The sequence below is a fragment of the Pholcus phalangioides genome, unplaced genomic scaffold, assembly GCF_987345545.1.
Source record: "Pholcus phalangioides strain wild (caught in Gottingen) unplaced genomic scaffold, Ppha-v1.0 ptg000009l_1, whole genome shotgun sequence".
NCBI lineage: Eukaryota > Metazoa > Arthropoda > Arachnida > Araneae > Pholcidae > Pholcus > Pholcus phalangioides.
The window spans coordinates 25,136,483-25,164,222 of NW_028301602.1; the positions used below are offsets into that span (position 1 = coordinate 25,136,483).

The 27,740-nt window shown below is 35.9% G+C and overlaps 1 protein-coding gene across 1 annotated transcript; it reads right to left on the reverse strand.

The window, feature by feature from the left end:
• Nucleotides 1-1,693: 1,693 nt before the first annotated feature.
• LOC149082598 (tetraspanin-9-like) lies at nt 1,694-25,582 on the reverse strand. Its single transcript, XM_089235865.1, has 7 exons — nt 25,007-25,582; nt 17,640-17,837; nt 12,985-13,065; nt 12,086-12,184; nt 11,180-11,275; nt 5,821-5,904; nt 1,694-2,224 (listed from the first exon to the last, which is right to left on the reverse strand). Exons 1-7 carry the CDS (start codon nt 25,406-25,408, stop codon nt 2,156-2,158), a joined length of 1,029 nt encoding a protein of 342 aa, XP_089091991.1. The 5' UTR covers nt 25,409-25,582; the 3' UTR covers nt 1,694-2,155.
• Nucleotides 25,583-27,740: the final 2,158 nt, after the last annotated feature.

Sequence of the window (27,740 nt, forward strand, 5' to 3'; positions counted from 1 at the left end):
TCGTAGCGTGTCTTTTCGGGGTACTTTTTCTTGGGGCTCCTTTGAAAGGGTTATTTGTATGCAAAATAAGTGTATGCTTTTGTGGGGGGACCACATTTGTCTTGGAGACCCCAGCCTAGTTACGGGCCTAATCTACATATACAATCATAACGCAAATATATAATTCTATATTGCATGTTAAATCTTAATTCGAATATGAAAATAATAAATTGTATATTGAAATCATAAATATTCATATAAATAATGAATCTGATATAGAATAATAATCGGGTTCAGCTTCAAAATTTAATTTCTACGTCATTATACTGTTCTTTTTCCACCAGTCTTCTTTATAGTTGATCACTTTCTTTTTTTTCTTTGAGAACGGCGATGTGGTGTAGCCTGTACTTGTACTATTGGTTGGAATGACATCTGTGGGTTCACTTTGTCTTCATTGTCTTTAGGTCATATTCACCTAATAAATTTCTTGACTTTATTCACTCCCCTTTTGTTTTTGAAGATCTCTCTGATCCAGAGTGTGACATTTTTAGCAGCGGGCATAGCCATGTACTTTAGATGTGGGATTAATTTACATGTCGTTGAATAGTGGATAGGAGTACCGATTTTTCACAAAAGTTTTTCGTTTTTTTTAAGCAATGAAGGTAATTTCAAAAGAATCCCTGATTGGTTGTAAAAAATACAAGCTCTCTGCTCCAAGTTTTTGCTTCGCATGAAACTTAGTACTATTTTGTGGATACTTCTTCTTGTTTTCACATCATTCCATCCGGTTTGCCATAGATTATTTCTTTACTTGCCTTTTTTTTTTGCTATCGATGTTGGTAATAATATTTTGATTAATTGCGCTCTATTGATTACCGCTGCTTTTGCCGTTGCGTCTGCTTCTTCGTTCCCCTACTCACCCACGTCCTTTGATCCAAGATATGCTAATTCGCAGGCTTTTGTGGAGGACCGCCAGAATATCCCTTGCCATCTCGTGGTTAGACATAGGGTTCTCTATTGCGTATATACTTGAAAGGCTTTCGCTATAGATTATAGTTGCTTGTTGAAGTTCTTGAGCTTTCATGATCGCCATATGTAACGCTAATAATTTAGCTTGGAAGATACTATTGTCGTTTTCTAGCTTCGTATACTACTCCAGCACTAGATGGTCCTATGATATTTCGCTACTGCATATGCTGCTGCTGTTCCTGCGATAGTTTTCGAGCCATCTGTATATATATATGAGTTCTTCGGTCTCCTATTTCTTTATCTTGTTTATTCTCGATAGATACTTGGTGTTGATGCAGATCTTCCGATGGGTGGATAGTTATTTGTTTTTCCTGTGCCCGTATTCTTCTGGATCAAAGTTTAACTCATCAACCTTTGCTGGTTGGTGTATACGTTAACAACAGGCTCATTGCGTTTCATAATTCATCAATTGGCTCCATGGTGGACAATCTGTAATGACATATAGTTCACTAATTGGTGATGTACACTCCAGTGATATACACCATATATATGCAAATGATGAGGGTCTAGTACGATGCCCACACATCCGCATACAGCCTGGCATTTTTACTGGAATGCTATCCTAGATTACATTACAAATATTGTTGTTCGATGCCTGTTATCATCCTTCTATCTTTGCGGAAAGAGTTTACCATCGCCCTGTATACGTGTAACCAATATCAAGTAACTGACACAAAAAACATGGTAGATTTCAAGCAGCATTTCGTCGTCTTATCTTTTATTGAACAAGAATAATGGGATCTATTTTTTTTTCTTATAAAGAAAAGACAAAAAAATACTTTCATACAAAAACACGCGTCACAAGGTATCAGAAAACGTTCACAAAAGAAAACCAAGCTTTGATATTGATTTTACAATTAGGAAAAGGTTCGAACACAACTCGTATCTCCGATGTGTTCCATGGTATTTCTTTCAAGGAGTTTTCGATTCGAAGTTTCAAGGTAAAAAAAAAGAGGCGAAAATCACAGAAAAACTTATTTATTAACACCAGTCTGATAAAACATACAATTTCGGTAATGAATGTAAAAAAAAACGACATACAATAAAAGCAACAATTTCACGATGAAAATAATAATATTTGTTCCCGCAATGATATCAAAAACCAAGCAATCAAAATAGTTCATATCAACAAGCATTTTTTTTCCAGTTAGAAGACTTTACTACCACCTTGTCTAATGGCGCAAAAGAATAGAAGAGCCAATGATAATCCACCAAACTATAAAAAAGAGTATACAAAAATTTACGATCACGTCATATAATCACATAATATTAAGAGTAATGTTTAACACAAGAATGTCCTAAAATGGACTGACGGTTTTTCAAGAAAAAAATATCCGGAGAACGCCTTGGGTTCGGGCAGCAGATTTGGTGAATAGGCCACATAATTTATTTGGGACGCTGTGCAGATTTTGTATTGAATCTTACCAAACGATGGCACTGCATGCGATTTATAACTTTTACGTGACTTTATGATAAACCTATGGTTACTATAGTTTGTTTCAGGTTAACTTTGCAGTGAAGAGAAAGGTAGAGAGTGTATTCCTTCGCCGCAAAATATAGTTCCCATACATCGGAGGTTTCTGATGATCATTTATATAGAATATTTCAATTTTTTTTATGATTTCGAAAAAGATACTGAAAAAATACCGTTTTGAACCAATGTATATTCGTTTAAAATTTTTAAATTATAAAAAAATATTGGTTACCATTATCAAAAATCCATGGCGAGCTCAAGAAAACTTTGGCGCGATTTCCAAGAAATTTTCCTCGCCAATATCACTGTCGTGCTTTTTTTTTGGTTGCATAATTATATATATATATATGTTATATCGTCATTTTGTTGAATTTCCCAATAGATACAATTTTCCATTCAGTTTTGCATGTAGTTATAGGCCTACACACCCAGACGAATATTCAATCAGTTTTTTTTTCTCCCGAAAATAGAATCCAACGAATTCAGATATTCACTCATAGATTACAGGAAGTGTCCCTCTTTCACGACAGCGCCGATACCGTTGTGAGAGGCTCTCTTTATGGGTGTAGGTTACGGTTCCAGGCACCCCCCCCCCTTTTCTTAAAATTATTTATTTCTTGCCGAGTTCGTAGGATGGGGTGGTTTCTGAATTCGAATAGCCGATAGCGGAGGGTGTTGACATAAGTAATGTCTCTTTTGCACCCACACCAACACGCCATCTTCTCCCCCACAGCAGAGGCTGTACCTCCAGATGCCCCTTCGGTATCTCTCCAGATAAATATAAATAAGCAAGAGAGAGAGAGACCCACAATGGTTTAGGCTTGCAGTGTATTTTTTCCTTCTGTGACAGTTGTATCTTTCTTTTCACCAGAGATAGAAACACCCGAGTATTTATTTGATTTTGTTCTACACATCTTTACACGCTTTGACAGATCGCAGCGAAAATTCGCAGAAAAGAAGAACCCAAGATGCATTTTTAAAAATCAGATATAGTCACGACCCCAACTCTCTCATTGTGGCATGAATTATCTACGATTAACAACCATAGAAGAAGAAAACCACAACATCCATCTTGAGAACAAATCAGGCTTAAGAGCATCATGTCCCCACCCCCGGGCAGCATTATTCCATCCTACACCTAGGATTTTAACACGGGGTTACGCGCATTGGCCGAGATCACTATTACGTCACTAAAAGCGGAGGTGGGGCCAAAAACGAAAGAGGGAAGAGGGCTCAAAATGTTTTAGTATTATATGTTATAGCAAATGTAATAAATCGGTTCGGTTATAATGCATAACTAATCGATTTAATTGCTGATCGTCTCCATAAGTTTGATAATTTTTTGCGGCGATTATGCATAATACTCGAGCATAGTTAGTAAATTTGATGAATATAAAAAAATACTCAAATTTACTGGAGATGTGCATGATAAGAAGCACAAGCGTACCTGGTTAATTTGATAAATACATGAAATTTATCAAATGCGATGAATTTAGAACAATTTATCATGTTTACCAACGACGCTTGGATGTTATGCATAATCACCGGTAAAAGTGATAAATTTAGGGAAATTCATAAAAGTTAGCAAAATGGCCGGTGATTTGCATTACAACCCGCTATTATGCATAATAACCAGATTTATCACATTTATCACGCAATATAACGTAATAAATCCGGTGATTATTGCATAATTGTCGGTTTTATATTGGCTTATGAATAGCAAAGAAGAGTTTTGTGGGTTATTTTTTCGATTTCCATTTGAGTGAGACAGTCGGAACCCGTATTTCAAAAAATTGCTCGTACATAAAACCATAATAGTACAAGCAAGTTTTAGTTGAGTGCCAATCCAGATAGTGCGATAATCATAAAAAGAACCACAGCTTGCCTCACTTTTCAGTGACGTAATTATGATCTTAGCCAATGAGCGTAACTGCATATTAAAATCTTAGGTATAGGATAGAATAACGCCTCCGGGCAAATCGATATTTCTATCGATTCCTATCTCATTATCATGAGATGATAAATAAGAGTTTATGAAATTGGGGTCTTTGATTGTATACCCATAGAAGCTTTTAAAAATTCGTGAAATCAAAAAATTGGTTAAATGAAAGTTATACCGAGGTACGGTCGTAAATTTTGTTAAATACGAGTTTGTTGCATCGAGGTCCGATTTGAGAATTCGACGAATAAAATTTGTTTCTGGAATGTTCGGAAAAATTCGTTAAATCAGCGTTCATTATATCCGGTTCAGATTCTCGATCAAAAGCGCGGTCATCTAAATAATAAATCTTAGCACGGCAGTGAGACCGAGTTATTATATTTACCAATACTAAATACTGATTATGGATAATAACCATAAAATGTGGTGAATTTACGATTTGTCGTTTTACAACGACGCTTGGACATTATGTATAATCGCCGGCTGAAGTGATAAATTTTCAAGTATATAGTAAATTTACCAATGACGCTTGTGGGAATTATGCATAATTGCCAGTAAAAGTGCTAAATTTAGGGAAATTTATCAAACTTACCAAAATTGTCGGGGATTATGAATAACATATTAACGTTTGAGCGCACGTCAGAATTTTCAAATGGGTGGTCTTCCATATTCATAGATGGTGCTCGTGATGGTTAGGCTCATTATATCTATGGTTGACAGATTCCAGTTTTTAAGTATAGCCCTACTTGATTTAAAGAAACCGTAGAGAAAGAATCTATCGTCTTTTTAAATATATATGTCACGGTAAATGCTATTAATTTGGTTATTATGCATAATCACCGATAATTTCGCGGCAAGTTTTATAAATTTCCCTAAATTTATCACTTTAACCGGTGATTTTCGCATAATATCCCAACATCGTTGGTGAATTTGATAAATTTGCCTAAATAAATCACTCTTTCCGGCGCATAACAACCAAGTGTCGCGTCCATTGTAAACATAATAAATCGTATATACTATGTATGATAATTCATACATGTAATGCAACATTGTATCGGGTACGATCGTAAAATTTGTTATCATTATATAGGTATCCGATTTCCATCACACACGTATTTTATTTGGAACATTTTTCATGGTTATCAAACTCGCCAATTACACAGGGTATTATACATAATCGCAGATGAAGACGATAAATTTCAAGTTTTCATCAAATTTACCAACGACGCTTGGATGTTACGCATAATCACCGACAAAAGTGATGAATTTATCAAACTTACCAAGACGACTGGTAAGAATGCATAATAACTGGATTTACCGTAACATGCGTGTAATTTATCACTTTAAACGACGCCATTCTTAATGATATATCGAAACTACGAAGTATGAACAAAATTACCTGCAGTAGAAGGATGGCAACAGTGATTCCACCAATCAAAGACGCTTTCGATTTCAAGTAATTCAATAGTTTGTCCAAACAACCCTAAAACAAAATTCAATCTATTAATTGATGATCGATTGATAACAAAACAATTTTGTAATTCTTTATAAAATGGTTGTCCAGTGTTTTCAGGAAAAAAAAATTATATTATCAAAAACAATTTATATTATAAAAAATGATGATATTCAATTTATTTCTTCAGGTGATAATAGAAAAGATCACAACTTAATTTTATGCGCAGTAAAGACTCTCGAGCGCAGAATTGCGCAGTTTTCGGCCCGTAGTCCAGTTGCGGACAGCAAAGAGGATCTATCCGGGTGTTTCGTTATAAAAGTATCGATATAGGCTTCCCCAAAACACGATATACAGGTTGTCCTGTAAATTCCAATGCGGTCTTTATTTCATGAACCGTTCGCCGTAGAGGTATGATTTCAATTTTAAAAAGTCTCAAAATGCGTTCAAAAATTACCTTGTACAACTTTTGGAAATACAGTGTAGTTAGGGAACGGGGGGGGGATACTTTATGAAAATCTAGATTTTTTATTTTGCGATAAATTGTATTTTTAGCTCCGAAACTAGTACAGGGTGATTTATGAATGCATTTTGAGCATTCTTTACATAAAACCATAACTCTACAACGAACGTTGTTGAGATAAAGACCGCATTAGTACTTACAGTGTAATACCCTGTATACCTAGAGTCCTAGATTGACCATATTTGCTTCATAAAAATACCGGAAATTGATCGACGCCAATTACACTGTTCTACAAACCATTTTTATAGGTGTAGCAGCCGCGATTCTTATGCCTCTTGTATTCAAATCTGTGATTTGTTTCTCCGTGTCTCCATCATAGTTTTCAAGTAATAAGCGATTTCAGATTTTTTATTTTTTTGTGTATCTATGCAAGTGTGTGTAAAAATATGTGATAATGATTATTATAGTCACTTTTAAAATTGTATCGCAACATTCCAGAACAGAATTATATCATATAAATTTTATAAAAAAAAAGTTATATACTGATAGAAAATATCAACTAATCTATGTTTTCCTCAAGAATTTAAAAAGCTTTATTTTCTCTCGCTTCTGTGATCACGTTTGCTCTGTCAAATAATGTTTCAGCAAACATTGCAAGCATCTATTTCCTTTCATACCGCTTTTCTATGGTTATTATGTCTTCATGAAATCTTTCACACCATGTTCATTAAAAACATCACTGCAATTCTCGGGGAAATAATGCAGATATGAATATAAGAAATGCAATTTTAGAGACATGTTGCATCCTAAACACCCGAATGCATTTATCAGCTGTTGCACCCATTCTTCACACTTGTTAGCTCTTTTCTTTCCTAGAAAATTTTGCGTTACATTCTTGAAACATACCCATGCACTTTTCTCTCTTTCGGTGCCAGGCATTGTTCAAAATATGTGTGTCTTTCTGAAGTTCTCCAATTTGGGGAACCCACAAGCACACTCTCTTTAATTTTTGCGGCCGACAGACGAGGAAACTTTTGTGAGAAGTACAAACTCCTTTCCAGATGGATTCATGGCTTTGATAAACTGTTTCATATGACCTATCTTAATATGAAGGGGGGCGGGCAGCAGGACGTCATCACTGCCTACCAATTTCTTATTGTGCATATTTTTTCTTCTCACTTTCCATATATCCGTTGAGGCCAAATCTTTCTTTCGTACTGGAAATTTCTTCCCCGGATATTCCACTCACGCAGAAAACATCCAATTTCGGTGTAGTCTTGTTGCATACCTAATATCATGGAAATTACTTTCAAATCACTGCATATTTGCATTTGTGCTTATTAAATTTCACAAATTCGTGCATATCTTTCAAATTATCGTATGACTCTTTAGTCGTGTTTATATAGGCGTTTGTAACAGAAAGTATTACGTTCCCAATATGAAGAACAACTCCCTTTACACCAAAGGTGTCAAAATCCCGGCCCGCGACGTCCCAACTAGCTACAAAACATAATGGTTTTTCCCCCTTCAAATCAAAAAAGAAATTTCGAATAATTTTTTTATTCATAAAAAGTATGAAGTATATTTACATCAAAAACGACGAGCTTTTTAGCGACGGTTCAGTAGCTAAGAAATGAACGATAAATGATGCAGAAAACGTGTCTTAAATATGTGCAAGCATTTCATGATATTTTTACACCGAGACGTATGGCCGAAAGAATAACAGCAATATGTGAAAAGTTGCGTGCCAAGTTGGAAGCAATGTCTTGAAATGTACAGTGTTTTTCAATAGCACTCAATGAAATTTCAGGTATTCAACACATGGTCAAATGACGCTGTTTCTTCGAGTTTGCGATGACAATATGTACATCACTGAAGAATTTTCAGAAATATTTTCTATTCATGAAACCACAAAAAGGGGGAAGATATTTCCGGTGCCATGGCAAAATGCATCAAATTATTCACTGAGGAAAAATATCAACTTCTTTTGAACAAACACTCGTAGCAGTGAGAAAGGGTGGTACGTCAGCAATGGCTGGCAAAAATATACATTTTGCTTCAGGACTAGCAAAAAAATTGAAGGAAATGCATCCAGAAAACTTTTGAACTACAATGTTTTTATTACGTCATTTATCAACAGGTCCTTTGCTATAAAGAGTTAGTAATAAGCAGCAGCGCTTCAAGAATGAAACGAACACTTTGAATTTCACCTGATCCAGAGGCCTCAAGCTGCGCTTATTCTCACAATTTCTCTCAGACTCGGAGAGTAGATTCAAATGGCTGCCTCATTACAAAGAAATATATTGGTTGCCTTGCCGTAAAATTTCAAACATTATTTTTGTTTCTGCTTGTTAATTCTCAGTAAAACTATTCCTAGAAGTGAAACATCAAGATTTTTCGTTTCATAATGATACGAGTGTGCATTCTTAATTGATATTGCGGGACTTTTGAATGACTTTAATACCCAATTTCAAGAAAAAGATCAGCTAGCAACGCATATTTTTCAGGCAAGGACAAATTAAAGTGGGAATTGGATTTGTGCCAAACACATCAAGAAGAGTTAATAACCTCGATTATTTTTCTATGTGTCAACAGAGTTGATCAATAAAAATTTTGGTTGGTAGGTAGCTAGAATCAGTTTTATTGTATATTTATGATTCTTTCACTTCCCTACAATTCCTACTGAGCAAGTTTTGAAATGTTTTAAAATTTTGTTTTAAATTTTTAAAGCAAAATCAACAAAATTTTCATTCTTAATCAACAGATTTTTTGGTTGGTAAATTTTAATAACTGGCGGCCCTCTTAAGAGGTAATTTTGGAGCCAATGGCCCAGAACCAAATTGAGTTTGATATTTGGGACGCTGTGCAGATTTTGTATTGAATCTTACCAAAAGATGGCACTGCATGCGATTTATAACTTTTACGTGACTTTATGATAAACCTATGATTACTATAGTTTGTTTCAGGTTAACTTTGCAGTGAAGAGAAAGGTAGAGAGTGTATTCCTTCGCCGCAAAATATAGTACCCATACATCGGAGGTTTCTGATGATCATTTATATAGAATATTTCAATTTTTTTTATGATTTCGAAAAAGATACTGAAAAAATACCGGTTTGAACCAATGTATATTCGTTTGAAATTTTTAAATTAGAAAAAATATTGGTTACCATTATCAAAAATCCATGGCGAGCTCAAGAAAACTTTGGCGCGATTTCCAAGAAATTTTCCTTGCCAATATCACTGTCGTGCTTTTTTTTTTGTTTGCATAATTATATATATATATATATATATATTATATCGTCATTTTGTTGAATTTCCCAATAGATACAATTTTTCATTCAGTTTTGCATGTAGTTATAGGCCTACACACCCAGACGAATATTCAATCAGTTTTTTTTTCTCCCGAAAATAGAATCCAACGAATTCAGATATTCACTCATAGATTACAGGAAGTGTCCCTCTTTCACGACAGCGCCGACCCCTGCTTTAGACTATATTTTGAGGCAGATATAAAAAAAGAAATATTTATTCCTGTGTCTCGTATTCGAATTTAAAAGCATTCATTAAGCCCAAATAACATTGCAGAACGTCATCATGTTGTCATTTACAAAATGAGGAAGAATAAAGGTAATTTTTGTGCCTGGCTTGTACACTGAAGTGCCAAAAGTCATGGGATACCTCTTACTCTTAATATTGCTGCACTTCGATGGGTAAAAGGAGATCCCACACGATATAAAGAGGTATCCCATGACTTTTGGCTCTTCGGTGTATATAATGTGTGTATATCAATTAAATTAGGCCTACATTGTTGAATAACTAAAAAACTATGTCTGATAAAAAAATTTATATTTTCATATTTGAATTTTCTACACCATAAACCGTTAGAAACAGATATTTCCATATGAAAAAAAAAATTTCTTGTGGAACAGTGTTATCGCAAAAATTGTGTCAAATTCAAGTGAAGTCAACAATTACAGCCAAAAAATTATCAAAGACCAGTAAAGTTTCCAATCGCAGTCAAACAAATTGACAAAAGTAGGTAAAGTTGCTAATCACAATTAAAAATAAAAATGCCAAAAGCATTAATTTATGAATCATGAAAATTATCTTGATTTCAGAAATTCAAGTGTTTTGTTGAATTTTAGGGAAAACCCGACATAAAAAAAAAATCAAAATTCTACAGGAGTATGCGAATAAAATTGCAGATCATACAGTTATACAAATACAAATACAACGCCACAACAGGCAAAATGACCAACGAGGTGGCTGAGAGAGTTATCCTATGTATACCGGTTTCCCCGTCTTGCGAGCGGCAGAAATAGCTCATATTTGCCCTGGTACTGGAAAGAGCGTAACACCCCTACTCCATGATGCTCGTATCCCATTTTTTAGAAAACTGGCACTCCGAGGAGAGGTATCCCCCTTCTTAACCCTTTAAGCGGCAATTAGAAATTACTAAACCTCCCTTTCAAAATGCCATATCTTTTTTAATGAAGTAGGCTTTCTTCTCCGATTTTAGGCAGGAGAAAACTATAGGGAAAAGTTTTCCATTGAGAAATGAACTTTACAAAACATCTGGGCTTGTCAATGCTAAAATAAGAGGCTTTCATGGAGGTGTGATATCTCGTCATTGCCGCTTAAAGGGTGAATAAAGGTGAGCGAAAATGTGAGGGGGGGGGGGGGAAATGCACCAGATTGGAATAAATTACATCAGTAGGTAGCCCTTCAGAGAGGTCCTATATGGAACTTGAACAAAAATGCATTAAAAAGTATTAGACGCATTCCGCTTCAGCCCCGAAGGATGGGTGCATCAAAACAATTGTAGTATTTTAATACAGTACCTCGCTGTAAGGATAACCAGTACTTTTATCCGTACAAGAATTCGGGAGTTGTTTGTCTGCATAGTCAGCAAGTCCTTTGACGCCACAACATTCGAGCTACATAAAATGGAAAGAAAAAATAATGATATTGAATGATATCTATTATTTTACAGGGTGTCCAATAAATTCGTAAATATTTTGAAAAATTCATAAAATTGAAGGAATTGATATATTTGAATGCCTGTTTGTAAGAAAAAAGTTATTCTCACGAGAAAAAGGATTTCTTATGGTACAAAAAAAAGAAAAAAATCAGTTTAAATTTTTGTCGATAGAGGACGCTACATAAAAGTCCATAGAAACTTTTCTCTCGGTCATTCTAAAATTATTTTTTTATCGCTATTCAGGAACTTTTTCTTTCATCAATTCCGAAACTAATTCCTTTATGAATTCTGAAATTATTTCTCCCATTAATTTCAATTTTTTTTTATTAATTTTGAATTTTTTTTTCATGTTTAATATCCATTCATTATGAAATTTTGTCTTTCATTAGTTCTGAATTTTCATTCATCAAAAAATGATTTCTTCCATCAATTCTGAAACTATTCCTTTCACCTATTTCAAATTTTTATTCCTCCTGAAATTATCTCTCCTGTTAATTAATTTTATTAAAATTTTATTTATTGCGCGAATAGTTTTGAGGTGATATTTTTTAGCATTTCTGCACATTCTGTAAGCATGTGTGCGAATGATTTTTGTATATTGACTTAACCCTCCCCCCCTCCCACCAAAAATATGTATTAATTCTAAAGTCAAGGGTGATTCCGGGCACGCGAATCCGTTGCCACATATAATTTGTTTCTCGCATGTTTAAACTGAAATTATTTTTCGAGAGATATAGCATATTGATCAAATGAAAAATAACGTTACCTTCTCTTGCACGATGTTTATTAGGTTACCCACAGGCAAATTCTTATCTTCTAGACCATCGATTCCTTTCTGCAGGGCGTCTGCCAATTTGTCTCGCATCTATCAAGGACATAAATGAAAATAGGTATCCATAAAATGTTGGAATACAAGCATTCAATTAGGAATGTACAGAGAGTCCTGTAGTCCGGATTCGGCCTTTTTTTTCTCATCAACCATTCATCGTAGAGGTGTAGTTCTAATTTACAAAATTCTCTAAATGTGTTGAAAAATCACCCTATACCAGTTTTGGGAGGGATAACTCAGTTTTGGGTGGATACCAGTTTGGGTTTGGGTTTTTACAGTGTGACATAAAATGAAGTAAAAACTAATTTCTTATATGGAAACCTGTCCTAATAAACTCAATTAAAAAATTGTTGCCATATATGCCTCACCTGAGACCCAGTAAAGAAAATTCCACGTTTCTAAGTGCAATCTCCGTTGAAACATTTGAGTTCGAAAATTAGAGAAAAGTTGGGAAAGAACATTTATTAACTAATGGACAATGCTTCTTTCCCTCATTTATGCTGATCTTCCCAAACTTTTCACCCTCTTTTGAAATTTGAATACCTCAGCGAATGTTGCACTTAGAAACATGAAAATGTTTTCGTTGGACCCAGGACAGGCAGGGAACAACTTTCTAATTCGGAGAAACAAGACGGGGGAAGAGGACATTATAGAAATTTAGATTTCTTTTATTTTATGACAATTATATTTTCACTCTCGAAACTGGTACAAGTGAACACGTTTCGAACCTTTTTTTCAAATTCGAATCATACGTCTATGACCAACGGTTGATGAGATAAAGTCCGAACTAAGACTTACGGGGCACCCTGTATGTATGCAAGTCATTTTTTCCTTACTTGTGGGTTGTTTGTTGCCGACCAAACCACTCCGACAGCTGTTGCTTCCAGTATCACTAGAATTAGACCTATAACGCAATACTGAAATAAAAAAATGAAATTTTGAATGAGTGAATTGTGTGAACGTTTTTACACTTTTATTCATTGACCAATGAAATGACATTAAAAAAAAACCACGAAACTCCTGAAACTACATCGTATGTGAAATTGGAAAGAAAACATTTTGTTACGGAATAATTGTTTCCACCCTGGAGTACGTGGCGAGCCATTCAGGAGAACCAGAAAACAATCATCAATGACGAAAAAAAAGTTGCAATTTAGCCATAGTATTTCTGAAGTTACTCTCTCTGATGTAGAATGCATGATAGCGTGAAAATAAGGTTACCCATTAACCATATTGTGTTCATGTTTTCTGACAGATGTCTGTATTTTGAAGGTCTTGTACAGTGTACACATCCATGCAGTACTTTCATGAAATATGCAAAATGCTATTATTTCTTTTTTTCTTAAATATTATAACATCGCATGACACAATGGCATGTAATCACGTTAGCGGCTACGATGACTCCAACCGCATGCATTATAATTTTGGTGTCATAATTAATCCCTCAAGTTTATCGATATTCTTCGTAGTGGTCGGTGAGACTACAGTACTTTCGTTTGTGTACAATTATCTAAGTGAACGCATTTGCTTCATATTAGATTCGTTCCCAATAAGATCTGTGAATGAGGAAATCTATCTGATGAATCTATCTGATGAATCTACGTATATCTGAGGAAAATATCGACGTCATGTTTTACCAGCACAAACGGAAACTAAGTATCGTCCGGCAACTTCAGAATGCTTTTCCAGTGCCGATACTCATTATGTTTACTTATCAATTCTTTAACTTGTTTCTCTTGCTGTCAGTTCTAATATTTCATCCCAGCGTTTTCGGAAACGTAGAGCATGTAGCCACAATACCGGGTTTCATGCCGTATGGTATCTGCTGCTTGTTTGGAACCATAATTTCGTCATCACGAATACCCTTTTCTCAACAAGACATCTAAGAGACATCTATAGGAACATCTACGAAGACCGCGTCTATTCTAAACGGGGGGTAAAAGATTGTAAATCGCAGTTTTTGAAGGTAATAATCGACAGAGAAGTCAGCTGGAAATATGGTAAAAATTACCAATTGTAACATTTTTGACATCGATTGGCGCTTTTGTTACTTATGCTACGTTGATAATAACGCAAGTATAGCAACCTGAGATGCAATGGTAAAACACTGAAATTCATGTATTTAGATAATGCTTACCACGCAAAATTTGCAATTAAGATTTACGAAATTTGCATTTTTGTTGAACAATGCAGTATTTATTAACTGTTTTATATCGCTTATAATTCAATGTAATGATATATTTTTTATTCCACGTTACCTACGTTGAGAAGAAACATGTCATGTGATGTTAGTCACTTTTGTTGACTGATAGTTTGTTGTCTTCACACAAACGCGTTTGTTTATATCGAATTCATTCCTCAATAGCACAACAATTTTGGTGAGATGTTGGATGGGTATTAGTCCAACATCCAAACGTTGCATAGCGGATAATGTGTGGTGTAGCAGTAGTAGGTAGGGCCTCCAAAAAATGGCTCGTGGATCCATGATGTTTTTAAGTCAGCCACCTCGTTGGGCAATTTGCCTGTTGTGGCGTTGTATTTGTATTTGTCTTAGTGAAGTGTAAAAGCGACTCTGAAAATTACCAAAATAAATAGCAATGTAGTTAAGCTAGACATGCAATGGATTTTTTGTCTTTGGAGGATGCATTTAGGGACTTGTTAAAGCTGGACTTTCGCCGCCTTCAACAAATTGCATATTTTTAAATGCAATATTAACGAAGATGAAGTTTTCAGTATTTATCGCAAATGTCTGAGGGCGTGATTTACAAATTACGAGACGTAAAATAAATTCAAAGTTGTACAAATTCTGTAATTGTCAGAATATAATTGTTATAAATTTCAATTTCTATTCATTGTGAAGTGATTGAGTTCATTAGCCAAAACAGTCATTTTATACAGGGTTTCCCGTGAGTTCTAATGCGGGCTTTATATCATCAAACGTTAGCCATAGAGTTATGGTTCCAATTTAACAAAATGTTCAAAATGTGTTCGAAAATCATTTTGTACCAGTTTTTAGAGTGAAGATACGGCGTGTTACAAAATAAAAAAATTCTAAACTCTTGTATGAACAACCCTGTCCTAAAAACTCAATTAGAAATTTGTTGCCCTGTCTCTTCTGAGAACAACAAAGAAAATTCAACGTTTCTAAGTGCAATATTCACTGAGATATTTGAGTTCAAAAACGGGGAAAAGTTGTGAAAGTACAGCAAAAACTAACGGACTACACTTTTTCCCTCATTTATGCTCTTCTTCTCATACATTTCTATGGTTTTTAAATTCGAAGATCTCAGTGAATATTGCACTAGGAAACGTAGAATTTTCTTTATGGCCTCTGGAGAGACATGAATAAAACTTTGTAATTGGGTTTTTTAGGACAGGATGTCCATATAAAAATGATGTAGATTTCTTTTCTTTTTATGACACGCTGTATTTTCACTCTTAAAACTGGCACAGGGTGATTTTGAACACATTTGGAGCATTTCTCAAACTACAACCACACTTCTACCACGAACAGCTAATGAGATAAAGGCCGTATTAGGACTTACAGGGAACCCTGTATAATTAGTATCTCAATCAATATTGCAATTAAAAATATGAAAATTGTTGCACCTGACGTTGCAGAGTGGGATCTGCATATCAATAGGATAAGAATGAATCTGTACACGGAGACTGTATAAAAAGGTAATTTCTTTATTTTTATGTATACGACCCCTCAAACAAATTTTGAGATTTTAACATTAGAACGACGGAAGCATTTTGACCGCTAAGCTACTTTGACATGCAGTTACAACCAAATGGTTTATCTCACGTTGTTGAAATTTCGTGACTTTTCTCATCTTGTTAAGACTCTTAAATTCACAAAATATAGATGTTCTGAATATCGTAGGTTAGTGGTAAAATGAAGTTCTACCTACAACAACAGTAGTATGAAGAGTATTAGTACAGGGATATTCAACTAATGTGATTGCAAAACATGCGAAACATGACTGAAATGGGCAGTCTTCTTATACTAACATTAATATTGGGAGAATAGATGTTCTATCATGTGTTTGCCATGCCCATTTTGTACTATTCAAAGGTATACTTTTAAAAAAGTACTTTCAAAGAAATTGATCGCCGCACGTTATTCGATTCATTTTTCACGTTTTATGGATCTTTTCGCTTCTACGCCATTGCATTCACTGGTACAATGTCGCACGATGAAAGAAGCTTTATTATCACTGTTTTACCCATGGGCACAGCTCGAGCCCGGATGGAATTCGTACAGAAGCAACAAGTGTGGGTCTTCCACCCGTAATTATGCAGCATAATTTTCAACCAGTGATCTGCCTGGTTCATGCGAAGTTGATCTATCTTATCTTGGTACCATCACGCGTTTATGGATAGTCAACACTGCCCACACGACTGGTTTTTGGCACGATTTCCATAATAAACGCCGTGGATTGATTCCTTGGGTGTTCAGTCGCAAAACAAAATTGTATATGAAATTCAAACTATGCATATAATTAGATTAAATAATTTGCGGACGAGACTCCAATTTTCTATGCATTGCATCTAGGTGGGAACAGAACCAGACAAAAAATAAATACATATCAGTTTAAGAAGAAGTGGAAGAATTCCACGCCCAGGGTGAAACTTCAACGACGAAATTGCCAGTGCTTAATCATACTACTTATGGCGGAGCAGTGTCGTCTCAAGGCATGGGCCCACCTGGGCACTTCCCGGGGGCCTCAAGATTAGAGTCCTCACAAAAATGAGATCTGGTTGAAATTTTTGAGAATTTGCCTTGTAGGGCCTCAGAAAAATCACTTGGCCCGTGGGGGGGGGGGCCCATGATGCTCTTAAGACGGTCCTGTGGCGGAGGCAGATTTTCGAGTACTCAGGGACATTATACTGATGGGGCTTATACGACGGATTGTTACTCTTAGTGTGGCCCTTGACGCTGCAGCTGACCATTACGTTGGCCCTCGAATATAGAGAAGATGGCAATCCCTGTTCTAAATCATACATGCTCAACCTATGGCCCGCAGGCTAAATCACCCGCGACCTCAAACATAAGTTTGTAAAAATTAACCAAGCGGTAAATTTCCAGATCATTTAACCCTTTCACTACTTGTAGATTTTAGAACATGTATGGAGAATGTATGTCCCGATGGGAGTGAAAGTGTTAAGTGACCTGTAGTGCAGTACAACATCACTTGCGTGACCCGTGACATATTACCACATCACTCAAATGGTCCGTGGCACATTTATAAATTAAGTCTCCCGCGTCACAGTGCCAGATACTCAAGTGGCACATTTACAGGGCACTTAAATAGCCTGAGGTGCTGTTCCAGAGATCACTTACGTTATCACTTATACAATGCGGCAAGGGAAATTATGGGATCCTCCTCTATAGATCGAGAGGATTTACGACCAACATGAATACATGGTGAATACAATGGATTTATGTAGCATTTTGAAAAAAGAAAGAGGATTTTCTTATAGTTACCGTCATCAGCAAACAGGAATTTTCTCTGGAGGCACCGCAGAATCCGATGAAACCGATGACAACGACCAGTATGCCAACTGCTATCACTATGTTGGCCGACGATGAAAACTGCGACAGGTCCATCCCTGTTCGGATATTCCAGAAATCTGGATCTGCTTTCAGCCATGCTGCCACGCCTATCAGGACTATGCCAATAATCTGCAGATAATAACGATATTTTTATTGTCACCCTGTTTTTGAACTCATTCATTATTAAAATATCGAAAAGATTTCTCGATTACCTTATAGCAGCGGTTCTCGACCTTTTTTGACTCGCGGAGCCCTTTCTGGTATATAATTTCTATGGAGGAGCCTCGTAGGTCTATTTTTCATTTATTCATCAAAGGTACTGATTTATTATTATTTTATTCAAAAATGCTTATTTTTTTTTTTTCGAAAATTTACTGTTTCTTTTTTTTTGTATTTTTATCAAGCTGCCGCGGAATCCCTGAGGATTTAACACGGATGCCCAAGGGATCTGCGGAGCACCGGTTGAGAACCGCTGACTTGTGGAAATATCAAAGTGTATAGAGGGTATCCTGAAATTCACAGGTCATTGTTGAAAATTAAATAAAACAGAAGAAGTCATAGAAATGCACCGGTCGCTGCATCGTGTTCGGGAAAACGGTTAATTTTCAGACAGAATTTCAAAATTAGTTTAAAAATTTTGTAACAGATGGGGCTGCAATCCACAAATGTTCAAGAATTACATTTGACTCATAGTTGGAGAAAGAGATGGCAGATAGCAGTGCAGTAACAACAATTACACACAGAAACATACTTCATGTTAGTTCACACAACACATATACGCACATTCCAGCATGTACTCATTCGTTAGAGATTGCATAGAGGAGTATGGGCGAGGTATATGTATTGTTTAGTAGTACTTCAGTAGCAGCAGTCTGAAAAAAAACTGAAATACAATATTTTCAAGATATCCACCAATTGCAACAGCAACATGGTGTAGTCTCAGCACAAAATTCGCATAAACCAATGAAAGTCTTTCAGTTAAAATTTTACAAATACCATAGTTTAGTTTTCCAGATTAGAACGCCATCTGTTAACGAAATTTTGCTACCGAGAGGTTGGTGCGTTAATCCCTCGATGCGGGTAGCTACCTGAGGTAGCAATCATTTTCTGTGTAGTGGTTATGTTGTCGCCGGTTCTGTTGTATCCCGCGTCAGCACGTTTTCTGACAAGGACGAATCAGGTACTGAACTCGCGATACCTCTAAGCATCCTTTGGTACTTTAGGTGAGTATCTTATCGATCCGGGCTACCCCGCCCAATGCACCAAACGTAGCGTTGCTATCGCTTCCCATTCAATTTCCATTCATTTTTCAAATGACCTGTCAATTTTGGAACACCCTGTAGCAAAGTATTTTCAACCCTATATAACTTACGAGGGGGGAGAGAGAGCCAAGGCTATAATATGTGACTTAGATCACTTATCGTCACTTTTTACTACCATTTTAATATTATTTTCAAGACAGTTATTTCTAGCATTTAAAAAATAGCAAGAATCAATAATTTCCATTATCGTTACCTCGGTGGATTTTCATCCAAATGCTACGGGGTGAATGTTTTCCAAGATAGCCGAGGATCCCAAATCTTATTAATTGACATTTTTCAAAGGAGAGCGGTATAAAAAAAATTGATTTCTATATTTCTCCCGAATTAATATTTCACACGTTGCATCTGATCGAGCATAATCACTTCACTATCCCGTTATCTAAGTTGCATTGCAACTACACGCGCAAAAAAAAAAGTCGAATTAGGATTTTTTTCGGTGCCTGAGCTAAGCTGAAACAAACTAAATGCTTATCAGGTTGTGTAAACTGTAGTCAATACTTACCATGAGCTTATTTAACTGACTCCATTTACGAACTTATCTTTCACTGTTTGTATTCGAAGAAAATAAGAAATGATTGCAATTTTTACAGTCCATGGCCTTATCGCACTATTACCGTAACCGGATCTTGAAGACATTGCAGTCATTGTATTGTTTTTCAACAAGTATCCTGCACTGGTGTATTCGAAATTTATACAATAAAAAATTATTTCTGAAAGTCTCAATAATACATTGAACTGAACCGAAACTGGAAAGTTTATGTTATAATAATGAAGTGGATGTAGTTTTAAGTATGTGATTATGCAATTTCTCCAATATCAGGAATAGGAATTATAATGGTAGTCAAGGTGTAATAATCTCGGCAGACACATATTGGGTGTGCTCTCACCATTCCATGTATTTGAAAGAGGCTCCTTTGACATTGGAGCGGTACAGAGAGAAAACTTTAAAGCTCTATGTGCATCTTTCAGGCTGCACCCTAAAAGACAAAACAATGTTCGTTCACATAGAGCTAAATTCTTATGGTCGGTTATCTTAGAAGTGATGTTACACTGCCGATGGGCCAGCTCATCATAACCGCAGATCTGAGCATGCCCAAGAATGCAGTCGGGACGGCAATTGCAGATCGTCGCACACCTCCGAGAATCGGTCAGAGGAACCAAAATAACTGCTTTGGTGATGAAACGGGTTAAATGCCACAGGGACTTATAGTTATAGTAGAGTCTCGAAAATCCGAGCCCCCGAAAAAATCCGGATAATCCGAGGCACTGAAAGTTTTCAAATTGCCTTTTTGAGACCCTCTTTTTCTCTTTTTTTTCCTTCCAAGAACCCAGCTATTTTTTTTTGTACGTAGTACTGTGCTACAGTACGTACGTATTTTATGGTAATTTCAGTTTGAAAGGGACTGGGCAGCTCCCAGCCCAAAAATAAGAGCTGGTGTAAGAAAATGTTTAACTCCCTTGAATGGACGTAGACCATTGTAACTTTCAAAGGGGTCGCTGAGAAAGAGGAACAATGGACAAAATGACATTGTGTCCCTAAATGCTTATGCAAATCATTGGAAAAACAGTTTAAAGCTATTCAGTGTCTCAATATCGTTCACAATCAATCCCATCCCCAACTCTTCTCACTCTCTGATCTTCGCACCCTTTACACACATTCTTCACTTTCTCACACATCGTATCTCTCTCTCTCTATATATATATATATATATATATATATATATAAAATTTTAAAAGCGTGCCTCCTGAATTGACTATTAGAAGTGTTTGGGTGAAATTTTGAAACCCAGAAAAGAAGATGGAAATCCGTTGCCACTCAAGATATTTAAAAATTCAGAATATGCTTCTAAAAAATCTTTAGCATTATTGCAAGTTTTTTTGATTCTTGAAAGTTGTCCAAAAAATATATTTTTCAAAACGGTAATACTAATATTAGAATTGAAATTAGTCAGAAAATTGACTTTAAATTGAAATTCTTTCCTTTTGTCGAAAATACCAATAAAAGCTATGTTATTAGATAAGCAAATTATAAGATCCAGGAAGTCCGTAGATAGGGGGGTTGTGATTGGTTTTCTTGAGTGTCAAATCCGTAGGGTAAATTTCACCGCTAAAATCAAGAAAATTCTAAAAATTAAAAATAATGAGATCATCGATATATCTAAAGCCCATGATTTTATGTTTAGTGAAAATTTTAGCTTCATGGAAATGTAGAAAAATATTTGCAAAAACACTAGAGAAGCAAGTGCCCATGGGTATACCTTTGATCTGATTAAATATATCGATGCCATTATGTAAGTAATTTTCGAAAATGCAAAACTTTACAAGATTATTCCAGGAGTTTTTATCCAAGTTAATAATATTTATTAAGGGGTAAGTTATTAATGTTTATAAAAGTATTAAGGGGCTCGGTCCTATAGAACAAGGCCTCCGCACGAAGCTCGTCACGTCACTGAAGAAGACCATTTCACCTATTGCCATCGGATATAGCAGGTCGACGCATGCGATATCTTTACCTTTTTTTTTGCAGTATATACAATGGCCTGGACATTATTGTCCGACATACTCAGGGCATGTAAAAATTTTGCCCGGTAATATGAAATTTTGGCGTCATTTCTCCATATGCCTATAAGTTTGCTTCTTTCGATGTAAAAATGCTAAACATTTATGCAAATGATGTAGAATGCTAAAAATTTATGCAAATGATGTAAAATGCTAAAAATTTATGCAAATGATGTAGAATGCTAAAAATTTATGCAAATGATGTAGAATGCTAAAAATTTATGCAAATGATGTAAAATGCTACATTTTCCATTTTTCCTGCATATTTCAAGTCTTTAACGTTGACATTTTCGGTATGGCGAGAATCATTCATTCCTACTTGGACGATTTTCTAAAAAGACTTCCCACCGCATTTCTTTTGGCGTCATTTCTATACAGCGAATCCCGCTTATAACGTTCCCACTGTACGTTTTCCCGCTTAGCACGACTTATTTTCGTGGTCCCAACTTTCACTAATGCTCATCGGAATTTCCCGTGGTTTCATGATGGTTTTTTGAAAAACGTTAGAAGCCATATTATACATTTGTCTGGAGATTATCTTCCGGCTCGTGATTATGAACTAATTCCGAATTGTAAATTTCGTGTACCATTTTCATCGGCGTCTACTTTCTCATTTTTTCGTAATATTTTTACATATATTTTCTAATTATTTTCCACACCTTTTTTCTAGTTCCACGCCTTATTCTAATCTACAGTATTATTGGAACAGCAGATTCAGTGAGTGCGGTGAATTTTTAGCCAGTTTTCGAAACTTAAAGATCATAGGTTTTAGTTACTTTTCCTTTTTTGTGAATTAATTATAAATATATTCTTTTTTAATGCCTGATTTAGGCACTTTTAGTGCCCTTTTGCCTGCCCATTTCGGGAATTTTTAGTGCCTGAAATTCCGGGATCATTACCCACGATCATGATTGGGTTTCTTCACAATTGTATGATATGAATTCCTGTCTATCTATTTTACATTTCATCAAGTTCCATTAAATTCTGTCCGATATTTTTCTAGAAATTCTAGAAAGTCCTAACCTCTTAATTACTGAACACCAGTGTATATATAGGATGTAAAGTTATATACACACCTTTATCTTTTGAACCAGTTCGTTCTATCTCAGTACATATACGGCCCCTAGTGGAAGAAATGACATGTCTAAAATGGGCACGTTAAGTGGGTAATTTTTTTTTTTTTTAAGGTATGGTTTGTACCATCAAGAGGTTCAAGAAGTAACGGGTATATAAGGGTATGACTTAACAACCTGTATTTCACTGTACTACGTATGGCCATTTTTACCGCGCTATTTTTAAATTGTAAAGTTCATTTGTTATACCGTAATTGAGATCCAAAGGCTTTTGGGGAAAAAAATAACTTTCGTCTGCGTGAAGTGTTGCGAGAGACGCAGAACCGACCTATTCATCATCATTATGACCGACCAAACTAATTATTATTAATTAACTTCTCTACCGTTGATTATAAATCACTTCGTAGTCGCCGTAAAGTATGGAACTCGTTGAGGACACTTGTAACCAGTAGCTTACTGTATATAAGACTGTTTTAATGGTATCTCCTCCCTTTTTTCTAAGAACGGCACTACAATTCATTTCAACATTAGATGGAAAAGGACCTTTTTTGGTCTTTTTTTTTCAGCTTCGTACCTTGTCGCAATCAAAGTCAATAACCGTTAAAGGACGGAATAACGGGTAATTACGCAATTAATCCAGCAAAGGCTGCCGTTATTCCAACGTACAAAGTAATGATTTCCCCCCCCCCCCCGATACTGGATGATAAAGGGGTTCTAGGAACAAGAGAATTTGGAGAACGAGATTCCATTACTTATAATAGTTATTATCCAAGAGTTTTTTTTTTGCTCAAGAGCTTGTTCTCTTATGCTTCAGGTACCCAAGATGAAGTCTTCCAAAAGTTTTGGTGAAATTGCCACTGATTCTTTTTATTTAAATACGCACAAAAATATTTAAAAAAATCCGGTGGAATTATTATTGGTCACTTAAAGAAAATGTAAATATTAATATGCCTAACGCCAACACAGAAGCCAAGAATAAATTAAAGAATCCCGCAACACCCTATAGTGTTGGAGTGACGTCAATTGAACGTGATCAGGTACAGCACAGACAAAGACAGAGAAAAAATAATAAAACTATGTAGTATTTCTACAAGAGAATCTGGAAGAAAGCGTGAGAAGAAGTGTGTGTGTGGTTTTTATAGGTATCACCAAGAAGCTCGAGAGGCGATATCTATAAAGAGTGGTCTTTTCTGTTGTTTTTCAACTCTTTTTCCTCACACCCCTCGCCCCCTCCAACTTCGAGGCGCAAATGCGAGCCGATCACCTGGTTAAAAAGTTAAAAAGTCTCGCCACAGAGAGCAACAGATCTACAACGGTTCCAGTCCTCAATCATTACACTTTATGCATAGTCTGAAAATTTGATGTCAGTTGGCAGCACTACACATAACTAGCGTAACATAGTAACAAACTACACGTTAAGTTAACAACACGCACATTACATCATGTACCAATTCGCTGGAAATTCGGAAGAGGAATGTGGACGAGGTGTATGTGCTTTACCGCATAGTGAGGATCCATCAAATTTTGTACCGTCAACACGGGTTGTTTCGGCCCTGGGGGAGAGGGGGGGTTCTTCTTTGTTCCAAAACGGCAATATGACGAAACCTACTCTAAATACTGTAGAAATTCATCCGACAAAAACTTGTTCCGAAAATTATTTTCTTCAGTAATTAGAGTACTATTTTAACGTTTTGGGACAAAGGATGACTATCAGGGGCCAAAGTAGCCCGTGTTTACGGTACGGAATTCATTACAAATATCTTCACAGCGCTGGGGTAGAAAAAAAAAGACCTCACACATTAAATCCCCTACTAGCAATAAATACCCCTGAAAAAGCAAACCCTTTACTAGCAGTAAGGACCCTTAATAAACAAACTCCCCCGACGCATTTCGAAGCATGGTCAAACCCCTTACAAATTTCTGGATGTACATAAGTTCCCCTTAAATTTCTTCAGATGCATAAGCTTTTCTGCAAAATACGTAAGCTTTTTTATAAAATACCTTTGTGCATTTTCAAGCACACGCAAATCTCCTGCGCATATTTCCAGACTTCTATTAATATTTTCTGAATTTCTAGGCGTACAGAATTCCTAGGAATTCCCAACGTAAGAAGAAAGAAATTTACATTATGGTACTAAATGGGTAATTTAGTGACATCTAATTTCATTAGTGCCTGTGAACAGCTAAAACATCACTCAAATGGCCGCGCTCATCAGAATGTTGATCACACTTGCTCTAATCCATGCAGTATGCAATCTGAAAGTAAAAGATTCCGTAATCATGACCGAATGAGAGACACCCAACGTTGCTTTGTATGAATGATCGCGTGATTTTTGGTACTTACCATCAGTGGGAAAGTAATCACCAGTAACGCACACTTGAGGCAGCCCATTTTGTTGGCGAGTCTCTCTGGAGCGTATATGACTTCGGGTTTCGTGAAAGATTCTCTCGGTGGTTTCGGTGGAATATCGGTTCTGTCAGCCTCAACCGATTTCGGGTGATCGATGATGTCGATTTTCTGTAACTCGATGGATTTCCGCCTTTGGACAGGAATTGTCGCTGTTCTGTTGTTTACGTTCTGCTCTTCTGCTTCTTCTGTCAATTCTGGCGCAGTTGGTGCAGCATTTACCGCTTTGTCATCAGCTAAAGATACCTCTTGGAGATCGCAATCTTTCTGTTCCGCGACTGGATCATGTTCGGAGATGACGATGTCGACTCCGTGATTCTCACCTTTGCTCGGTTCCATTTGGAGAAGAAAAAAGAAGCAACAAAGTACCTTGACAATAACAGATATTGGATGTGTCTCTCTTTCTTTCTGAGTGTCTTTGTGTTATTTTTATGCCTTTTTTTCCTTTCTCCTCAAAGGTGATTTTGAGTGATAATTTCGGTCCTGCATTCAACATGTGCAAAGTGCAGACAGCCTCGCTTATTTTGCGAGGCCTCTCCTCCTGTTTTGCTTATCATAACAGTTGCCCTAGGAAACATTAGATAAAAATAATATACGATTTTTTCCCTACCGATAAGAATAGAATTAATTCTGCTCTGTTTTCACTGATAGAGTAAAAGAGATACTCTTTCTAGATACTCAACAGAGTGGGAAAAAAAAGTATTGAGAAGTACTTCGTTTGCTAATTTGTAAATACTATTTTTCGTTCAGAATAACGTTCAACCGAACATTCAGGACTCTATGAAAATAAAAACCTCACACACTTTGAGCCCGTTTGATTCTTCAGAGTTAATGATCCATTTTACAAAAATCCCTCATAAAATTAGTTTTTCAGACATGCATTGGAACCGATTTCGGCACAGAATTGTTTCTTCCAGAATGGCAAATACTCTAGATGCCACTATGAATTTTTGTGTAAATCGTAGTCAGCAAATACAGAACGAGAAGCCTCTATTCTTTTTTCAACCGTCATTGTTGACAATCGCCACTAAAATAGTTTGTGCAATTAGTCGTTGAAATTTCACGTGTACAGTATTCGAAGGGAAAATAGTAGTAATTGAGCGGTGTTTGAGACGCCGTAGAAGAATTTGTCCCATACTCGTTGATTAAAAACTGTTGTTGTAAAAAACTTTTTTTTTTTAAATAAAAGCTTTGTTTTAATTAATTGTCATTTAAATGATTGACATTTTAAATAAGTTGTCATGAAAAGAAATATTTAAAAATCAATAAATCAAAAGAAACCATGATTAGAAAGACTTTTCTTGGAATGCACTTTGTTTAGAAATCAAGAAAGGCTTTCCACATTATACTGCCAGGAGAAATTTTTTTAGAAAATAGCTGTCAAAAGAAATGTATTGTTTAAAAATCAATTGTTGCAAAAAGAAACATTTATAGATCAAAACTATTAGAAATTCAATTTTTCTACAATACAGCTATCAAAAGCAAAGCCAAATTTCTGCCTGGGTAAGTGGAGCAATTTTTCAGGGCCTCATAAATTTAAGAGCCTCGAAATATAAACAATATATATATATACACTAATTTAGGAAAGTATCTTTAACCCCAAATTTATGTGGTGTCCCCAGGGGACACCATATTACTACTTTGCCCAGGGCCCTCTCCTGTCAAAGTCGATCCCGGATTATAAAATATATATTTTTTAGAAATTTACTATCATTTTATCAATTTATTATCTAAAAAATAAACTGTCAGAAGAAATATTGTTGAAAAAACTAAACTGCCAGCAGAGCTATTGTTAAAAAATGAACTGCTAGAATAAGTATTGTTAAAAAAATGAACTGCCAGAAGTATTGTTCATAGGGGGATTTATCATATACTTCAATATACTTATTTCTATTCATTTTGTATCGAATACTCCTAAAAGTGCTTCAGGAAACTAAATTTATGGCAACCGATGAAGAAGACTCATTGTTAATTTTGAAATTTCTTTATTGAAATAATCTCGTAAAAAATTAAAGCTTCAATCAGGTATTTGTTGAAGGCTTAAACGTGCCACGAATTCATGGAGTTTCACATATTTCTGATAAAATAATATACAGGGTGTTTCAAAAAGGATCATTCGATTTAAAAAATCATAACTATTCAGCTTTTAATCCGTTTTTGTCGAATAACGTATAGGTAGAAATAGGGAAATCTCGAGTTTCACGCAGTTGCCGACAGGTAGCGCTAACGCTCTTCCTTCGGCCGCCACTTCAGTGTTTGTCAAGATGGTGACTGCACACCATAAATCAACATAAATCGTTTAGTGTTATAAGCTTCGCAAAGTGTAAGTCCCTAACAACTCTTCATCGTGCGTTTCTTCGACAATACCCTGGTGTTGAACTTCCTACCACTCAAAGCATTAGACGATGGTATAAACAATTCCGAGGCACGGGCTGTCTGTGTAATGGGAGATCCCCTTGCCGTTCCCTCATGTCAGACGAAAATGTGGAGCCCATCCGACAGAGTTTCGCACGTAGTCGACAGAAATCAACTCGTAGTGGATGAAATCATGCTCGCAAAAGTTTGGGACGAATTTTACTACCGTATAGACATATGCCGTGCATCCCAAGGGGGGGGGGCATATTGAGCACCTTTAATTTGATGAAAACCTTAATTTGACAAAACCTGATCA

Bases quoted from the DNA above. Each gene is read 5' to 3' on its own strand.
- LOC149082598 (XM_089235865.1), bottom strand. From the start codon at position 25,408: ATGGAACCGAGCAAAGGTGAGAATCACGGAGTCGACATCGTCATCTCC. The intron at 12,185-12,984 runs GTAAGGAAAAAA...TGTCCTTGATAG, and splicing joins CGGCAACAAACAACCCACAA to ATGCGAGACAAATTGGCAGA. The intron at 2,225-5,820 runs GTAATTTTGTTC...TCTTTTTTATAG, and splicing joins TTGCCATCCTTCTACTGCAG to TTTGGTGGATTATCATTGGC.